This window comes from Eutrigla gurnardus (genome assembly GCF_963514095.1).
Source record: "Eutrigla gurnardus genome assembly, chromosome: 10".
Taxonomy (NCBI): Eukaryota; Metazoa; Chordata; class Actinopteri; order Perciformes; family Triglidae; genus Eutrigla; species Eutrigla gurnardus.
In genome coordinates this window covers 16,660,114-16,668,964 of record NC_139924.1, presented here as the reverse complement: position 1 = coordinate 16,668,964, position 8,851 = coordinate 16,660,114, and the positions used below count along the sequence as shown (strand labels likewise).

The 8,851-nt window shown below is 40.0% G+C and overlaps 1 protein-coding gene across 3 annotated transcripts in view; it reads right to left on the bottom strand.

The window, feature by feature from the left end:
* Nucleotides 1-5,203: 5,203 nt before the first annotated feature.
* LOC311019441 (nesprin-2) overlaps nucleotides 5,204-8,851 on the bottom strand; it is a 28,377-nt gene continuing 24,729 nt past the window's right edge. For all 3 annotated transcript variants that reach the window (XM_084018860.1, XM_084018862.1, XM_084018861.1), the window contains exons 12-13: nucleotides 8,755-8,810; nucleotides 5,204-7,773 (exon numbers count right to left, since the gene is read on the bottom strand). In XM_084018860.1, the coding sequence (XP_083874986.1) occupies nucleotides 7,593-7,773; nucleotides 8,755-8,810 (237 nt within the window). In that variant the 3' untranslated portion in view covers nucleotides 5,204-7,592. The remainder of the gene's footprint in view (nucleotides 7,774-8,754; nucleotides 8,811-8,851) is intronic.

The following is an 8,851-nucleotide window of genomic DNA, read 5'->3' as shown; positions in this document are numbered from 1 at the left end:
TGCAGGTAATCCCAAGTTAATGGGTGTGTTTTTTTGCCTGATGACTATTATTAGCCAGTTGGTAGATGCTTTTATCTGCATTAAAGCTCTCAGGGAAGTAATCAGTGTTGGTATTACTAAGCTTGCTAATGTTAGAACTGCTCTGTCCACCTGCATCAGTGTGATCAGTGTCTTTGTGTATTAGTTCTTCACGCATCCTGAAAAGCTGAAACATTTGTTGGTTTTCTGTCCATATTCTAAGATAGAAAGTCTACTGTAGTATATTTGACTTAATTTGGACTAAGATAAGGCATTTATCATCTGATCTAACTACAGCTCCCATATAGAAAACAAATCACCAGTTGGCACGCTAACATGCTAAATTTGTTGCTAAATGAAATAGACATGTTATGTCAACTCTTGATCACCCCCAACGTGTCAAATTCTGACGCTTGGTCAGTGGCCCTTGGTGTCTGATACTGGTCTCACTATATGAGTGCAGTAAAGAGCAGTGGCTGTGAGCTCGCCAGTGGTGCAGGTAAAGAAAGGAGCAACTGGCTCTGAAAGGTGAAGCCAAAGCTGAAGTGCCTTCAGCTGGCATTATGTCTAATGGCCATCAGCGGGCGACTCTTCCACTAAAGAGACTTACTTCTAACTTTATTTATTATCTCAGTAAACATTGGAAATGTATTATGGTCCCATTTAGAGTCAAATAGACCATAAAGAACTGTATGCTTTAGGGCGGGGCTACCTTGTGATTGACAGGTCACTACCATAGCGTTGTCTGGTCTTACACCTTAAACCCTTCCACAGTGCGTTTTCACCTCATGAAAGTTAATTGTAACACTTAAAAGTTGTACTAAGATTTGCAGACTGTCCTCCTCGAGAAAATGACCACATAGGTCGTGTGTCAAGCACCGAATTACGACCATATGTTACGTTTCAAAATAGCGCGCCCTCTACCTACCCCCCCCCCCTTATAACATGATCCGTCAGAGTAGCGGAGGCTCATCTAGCTTTGTCTGAAAATCCGTGAAAATCGACAATGTGACTTCCACATTGATGTAATGCTGTATGTTCATCTGTGTGGAGATTTAACTTCTATCTCTAGCCCTCTACATTTGTTACACCCATTAACCCAAGAGCAACACTATGAATGTCTATCAAGAGAAACAATCTGAAAATATGCACAGTTATCTCCATAAAAGATAAAAAGAAACCGCTATTGTTTCTCTGACCTTCCAGTGTAGCTATTTTGGACACTGAAATGCAGAGAATGTGTTTAGGATGATTTAAAAAAAAGGACGCTTAAACCTCGAGAATATGGACGGTTCATTAGTTCTAGAGATCAGGGTGTGTGTGTCCAGCCCCCACACACACACACACGCACACACACTAATAAGAGGACAGAGGGTTACATACCGAGAGCATCCAGCCAAAACTGCATTTTTCTGTTTGCATGTTTCACCAGTAAATAGACTAACTCCATTACATCTTAATTAAATCACTAGCATGTTTCATTCCGCCATCAATTTTCTTTAAATTTCACAAAAACCTCTGTATACGTTTTAAATCGGATTAACCACGGCGGTGCAGCTGTCGCTCTCTGCTGCTGGACTTTGGATTAAATCAATGCAATGATTTAGTTTGCTGCTGATTTTATTCTTTACATGTGTTCGGGCAAAGCTTCAAAGTATAGCATGTTTGTTAAAACTCTCTTTGGCCCAGATGTTTAATAAGAGATGGTCAGGATGTCAAAAAACAGTTGCCCTTATTTGGCAAGACACCAATTTGAGGATCCATCAGCAGATGCAGATGGGCGTGGCTATATGCTGACTAAAGGGTGTTTTGTGTGTAATGGATGCAGCTGAAGCTTCCGCCATACAACAACACAGTCTGTGTGCTCTTCATTAACGTACGTACGTACTGAAATATCCTAAATTCACGAACACAGCACCTCCAGAGCAGGAATGCAACTGGAATCTGTCCTGCCTCCATCTCTTTCACTTCTTTCTGTTTCTTCATCAACGCTGTAAGAGTTCAGTCTTACAAATGTGGCTTTCAGACACCAGATTCAAGTTATTCTGTGGGTTCATAACTAAAACAAAAAACTACACACAAAGACAGACTTATGTAGCCATGTGCTCACATTTTGTTTTATTTTATTTGAGTGCACGTGGATGGGCATTGCCATGAAGATACATATTTTAAACATCCATTTGCAAACTCTCACACAACTGGTGCAGTTTAATCCCTGTCTTATTTATAACACATGCATCTTCACTAAAACCTGACCATTCAAATCAATTCAGCAGTCAGAGTTTCACGCCTCTTTTAGTGAAGATACATGTGTGAAGTAGTGAGCACAAGACAGGTTGAATGAGACTTGGATTATGCTACGAGGGTTGAGTAAAAATGGTTGTTTCGAAAGAGAGAGACATTTACTTCAATTGATCAAGACAAGACGTTGTTTTTGATTCCTCATTCACCTTGGAGGAATGACAAAAACATAGCGTTTTCTTCCAGGGAACACTGTCACTGAGATGGTCCTTTTGGAGGTGGTGAGGTTTCCCTTCAACTGACGGCCTTCAACTGTGTTCAAGCAGCTATTCAACGGCCCTCACAAATTCATTTCCACTTCAGTCTGTCGTCAAGTTTGCAAAATCCATCACGTCAAGACAATAAAGACATGCAAAAGAACTCAAAGAAGATCTTGGACGTGGACTGCGGGGGGACTGAGTCTCTGTGGTCTGAGCTCCCCACAGTGAGCCAGCACACCTCCTACATGTCATCAAGGTACACAACTTGGTTTTTTAGGTTCTATCAGTGTCTATGGAGCTCAGTTTAAATTGTTTTTGTTGTGTCATTTTTTGCCTTTTTCCTCTAATGAAAATGAGATGATGAAGTGGCGCTATCAGAACATCATGTCAAAGCTTTCATTTCTCCTTTCCAACTTTCTGTCTCTTTGTCCATCAGTTCTTGCTGTCTCACGGCTGCAGGGTTAAGAGTCCACGATGCGGATTCTTCACTTAACACGAAACTATTTGCCCTCTAACTGAATTTGAAGCATTTTCTCAACTGTGGGGAAACAATCTCGTCCATTCATGCGCTCATATCCTCCTCACAAGCGTCCCATTTCTACACTCACATACTGAAAAACAGGCTGTGTCCGTCCGAACATGTAAAACAACAGTAAGGAAAATCATATTATAAGCTAAACATTTATTTTCAGTATGTTTTCATCTGATTAAAATGAAAAAGAGTTTCTTGCTAGGAGGAAATAATTCTCTTTTGATCAAGGCCAACGGCTTAAATTTAGGATTTAATATGAAATGTAATAGTTTCTTCTTTTTTTTTTTTTTTTAATGAGCAGATATCATCATCGCCTTCATCCCCAGCTGCAGGTCTGCAGACACTCCGAACAGATAAAGCGATTTCATTAACTGGATCACCAGCAGAGCTACACATGCTCACACACACACACACACACACACACACACACACACACACACACACACACACACACACACACACACACACACACACACACACACACACACACACACACACAGATGGAACAGAGACTGCAGAATCGCACAAATAATATTAGCGGGAGAGTCGTTAACAAGAAACCACACAAGAAACATTTTACACATTAATGCAAAGTGTCTGAAATACAAATAAGACGGGCAAATCAACACTAGAAGACAGTAACTAACATGCACACACACACACACACACACACACACAGTGGTACGAACAGATCACAGTGTGGGAAATACAAACATGAAATGACAGGTACATGTACACACGTACAGTTGACAGTCATCGATGATGACTGCCACACACTGTGCGCTCACATGTTCACAGTGCGCACACACACACACACACTACAGTTTAGAGAAGCTACACTTCAAAGTTCATGTACAGACAGTCAGATTCATCATTTTGTCTGCTCATTATTTTCTTTGCTCAGATACGTCCCAATTGTATCATCTTGCTTTTTTTTAGACTGTATTCTATTTAAACACTTCCTGTACAACTATTATATTTGGGGCGGGTTCACAGGTCTAAAGGTTCGGTTGCTGAATTGAACCGATGAAAGCATGATACATCACTTCAATTTTTGAATTAATCCGGTTTGCGGTGACAAAGGCAAAACCCAAATGGTCTGGAAATTGTGACAAACGTCTGTGGATGAAGCATTAAGTCATTTATTCATGTTTTATTTATTTTTTTGTCATTCACCCACCGGCTAGTTAGCTAGCTTGCTTCCTAATCCCACCATACTTTCATGCTACACTGGTTACAAAAAATGAGCAGCATACAACAGCAGCAAGTTCACTAGACTGGCCCTTCCAGGTGGACTAGAGTCCACCTGGAGTACGGCGTACGGCGTTCATGCCAAACCAAAAGAAACACACTGATGTGGTTCAGGACACACACACACACACACTCTAACACACACACACACACACACAGCCTGTCCTGCATGAGTAATCCCTGCTTAGTGTATTAACAGTGTCACCGATCGCAGTGACTCGGCGTTCTTCAGACACGTGAGCATGGCACGAGATCCAGGGCACAAATCTGCTGTAAGACACTACGCAAAGCCTGCCGTCATTCACTTCCTCACACACACGACCACGCGCACACACACTCAGACGGACACACAGCATCACTCACCTGCAGGAAGTGAGCAGGTTAATCCACTCTTCATTTCACTTGTAGCTCTAGTGGAGAAGATTTGTCTTGAACGTTGCGTGAATATGGATTCATGTAGCAGTGCTATTACATTTATGCTTTTCTGTCAAACAGAGGAAATGGAAAGAGCTTGAAAATGTTCACTTGTGTTCTGAACCTCAATCCCCAGACAAGCGTTCAGTTACTTATAACATATTTAAACTTGTTTTATTTCATCTACACAGCAACTACAGTCGCTTAAGAATGGATAAAGATTGAGAATCTTTTTTTAAAAAGGAAAACAGTAATAGTAAGTCTGTATTAAATCCCATTTCTGCAAACCAAAATAAATAAAATATGAGAAATACAAAACTTTTCACTCGATTCCACTGACACTTCTGAAAGGGAGAATAAATGTCTGTTCGGCTCTGAATCACTAAAATACTAAATTGTTTTCTTTCACATTCATACAAAACAAACGTAAATCTGACGAAATGATGTAGAACAATTCAAATGTTTCATGCACTTCACTTTATTCTTCTTCAAATGTGTGTACAAAAGCAGGTACATTTGATTGGACGCAATATCTTTTTCTGAAATGTTAAACAATGACACACTATAAGTGAAATGTTTAAGATGGCATTCGACTTATCAAGTACCCTTTTAATGATTTCATCGAACCTCTCAAAAAAGGTGTGAAACACGCAGATTCTTCATCATCATCACGCAGTCCGCTGACAGCAGCGGACAGTGGTCATCCGTGAAACTCTCCAGTCACTTAAAACACTAAACAATTAACCAGGCAGCACCTTCTGGAAGCTGGAACGTGACATGATGGAGACCGTTAGTGGAGGAAGGAAAAGTACACATCGGTCAGAATCCCACAGCAAGAAAGAAACGCAGATCAATTACTACACACTTCTGAATCTGAAATCAGAGTAAAACGTTGTTGTCTCGGATGTGAAACCATGTGTGGAAATAATCCATCATGCAGTGAAAAGACTGGTTTTTTTTTGTGTGGAAAAGCTGTACAGGCCATTCAAATGCATCACAGCACACCTCCAACACAACTGTGACTCCAGTGAACAGAGAAAGGATCTGGACTGTGATGGATTATTTCTCTGCAGAAGGTTTCAAGTCTCTGCAAGATGAGTTTCAGAGAAATTAACTGAAACTAATGCCTGGCTGGCTGCCTGGAAAAAAGGAAAACCACATTCATACACACTTCTACTTGTTTAGAAAAGGCCAGCTGTAAAGTACGCAAAACGGGCTAAAACATTAAAAACCAAACAGATATAAATCTTTACTTCACTACATTTCCTTTTGTCTTTTTGAAAAACATCTTAATGGATGAGTATAAATACAAGTGCTATCAGGGTGTAACAAGGCAGTTAGTGATACAAGTACATCATCATTTTGACATGAATGCCACTCAAACAAAGTATTATGCTACAATCATAGGGAGAAGCATGAAGCTAGCTTGTAAGCTGCAGCCTTAACGTTAGCACAGATCGCAGTTTTAAGATATAAGCCGTCATGAAGGTGATACATCTTTGTTAGCATCTGCTTTATGTAATCTTTTTTTACACAATTATTATTATTTACACACGTATTTGCTTACTAGCCGACAGTATTAGTTGAGTTGGAGATGTCGGGTTTTACGTCCGACAAAAATAGCCTATTTCCTCTTTGGTTTTTCCGAACATGACTGAAGTGTGGACATTCAACCAGCTGATGCTACAATAACGTAGCATCTGTCTGGTAAATAAGGCAGTTGACCAAAAATCTTACCTGTGAAGGTTAATCATTACACATTACAACTTCCCGTTAGTTCCCAATCATTCTGTGTTGGGCTGTATGTTTTCTTTAAGGCATGGACTCTTAGTTCTTAGTAGGAGACCGGGATGTTTTTAAAATCTTAGATAAGTTGTGTTCACATTAAATGGACGGCACAATCGAGGATGATAGGAAAGAAGTAAACTCAACCTAAAGTTAAGATAGTGACTGAGTTTATTTGGTTTTATCCGTTTGGGTCCAACTCTCAAGTGTAAAAATATTCCTCCTACTATTTTCACAACTCACATTCAACTGTATCAAGTGCCACAAAGCAAGTGTGAACTCTCGTTGAAAATAAAAAGTTGCATGTACCTTTGCAAATGTTTAAAAACGGTTCTATCTTGAGATTCTGATCAACATTTTTAATAATGTACACGTTTGCAAATTGTTATTATCATGCTGCTGTTCGTTGTGCTCAAACAGTAGAGGTTTGGAGAAGTTTGCATTCTGTAATTGGTTTAAAAAGAAGCTGCATCCAAACCAGTTAGATTTGTCCAAATTGGAGGTGTGAAATAAACTCAGTTGTTTGGTTTTTTTAATGAAAGCCTGATTATTACATTGCTCTTTTGGTCAAATTACTATTTTCAAAGGCAAGGAAAAACTTTCTTTCTCAATTCTAAATCTCTTCTTCTCAGATTAAAGAAAATCCCCAACGCGATGACAGTATTTCAGCTGTTTGCAATACAAATCAAATATATTTTTTTTGTTTTTATAGATGCAGCCCATATTTTATAGATAATGCCCATTTTGAGAAACAATCAGAAACCCAGTGGGATTTGTCTCTCATTTCTGGTAAGCGTAGTTTTGCATTGGTCTCAAAGTTTGAAACATTTGATGAGGAGGAGTTGTGTAGCAATGGGAATGAACAGGAAGTGGGCAGAAAACACATTGTGGAGGTATGTTTGAACCTCAGTGCTGCCCTTTATCCAAGGTCTTTCTATCCGGCTTTTTCATCCTACAGATGTTTGACGTCTTAGTCTGGCTCTTGGGTTTATTGAAATGACCGTTACATGATAAGTCGTAAACCTTCCTTATGTGGAGCCTGAGGAAAGTGCTTTGTCCAAACTCTGTCCATGAGAGTCTCTGGGTGGTCTTCAGGTAGGCGGGGGTCCATTGACGTACCTCAGGGCCAGGTGGAAGCTGGAAGGCATCCTGTTATTGCAGTGACATGGCGGCTCCAGGACGAACCACATCAGACAGGCCAGCAGAGCCAGAGCTGCAGCCAGAAGGAGGCAGAGGAGGGCTGGGGAAAGCAGGGAGTAAGGAGGCCTGCTCCTGGAGGAGGAGGAAGGTGTTAGCATGGATGGAGACACAAGATAACTACTAAGAGACACACAACAATGAGAAACAACAACAAAAAAGAGGCAATGGTGGAGGGGCCTTTTGCATGTCTGTGTCCAGGGGCCCATTGTCTCATAATCCACCAATGGCTGTTAGTCTCTGGTTCTGGATACTATGGGAATTGAACCTCTAATTCTAATTACTGTCCATAGTATTCATCGTTCTAATCCCAGTACACTTGTAGACTCATTTGGGTCAACACAACATGAATAAGTAAGAAGAGAAAGCCTTGAACTAACATTAAGTCGTTTATTATGGCCAATAAAATGGTGATCCTTTATTTCTTTTATGGGTCTAAAATTCCATGATAATTTCTAGTTTTCTCAAAAGAACTTTGTAACCTGGTTAGAGGGAAAATAGAGACCTTTATTTGAGCTTATACAGTGGGCATTTGTTGATTTTTATGGGAATGTCCTTCAAAAGGAATCTTCCATTTCAATACAACTTGCAGAAAGGATAATTAAAAGCATGGCTCAATAAATAAAATATGAAAAATATGAATTATTAAAACTCTTTCTGAGCTCTCTGTTTTTAGGGGGCTCTTCACACATGCTTTATTTTTAGACCTTCATTCTGAAATTAACACCTGGACAAATGAAGTGTTGACATTAATTACTAATAATTTCCTCTAATACTATGAAACAGGCAGCAGAGCCCTTTGATTGCTCCACATTAAATCACTCAGTTGCTTCAGTACCAAACAGACTGAGCACAAATACTGAACTATTCCTGTTAATTACATAATCAAAGACTAGTTTGTTGGTTGCTGACCTTCGGTGTTTTTCCTCTACAAGTTTTCTCTTCATGAACATAAAGGACCCTGTTCTGCTTATCTCTGTGGTTTTGGAAATATCCTGCCCATTACAGCCGGTATGCATCTTTTATCGCTCCATCTGCGTACAGCTCCTTTCTGACCTTTGCTCGGGGAGAAGATGCTCGGCTTCCTTACAACAGGACAACTCTTCTACAGTCTGCAGAACAAGAGAGCTTCTGTTAATTCTCAGTCATTTCA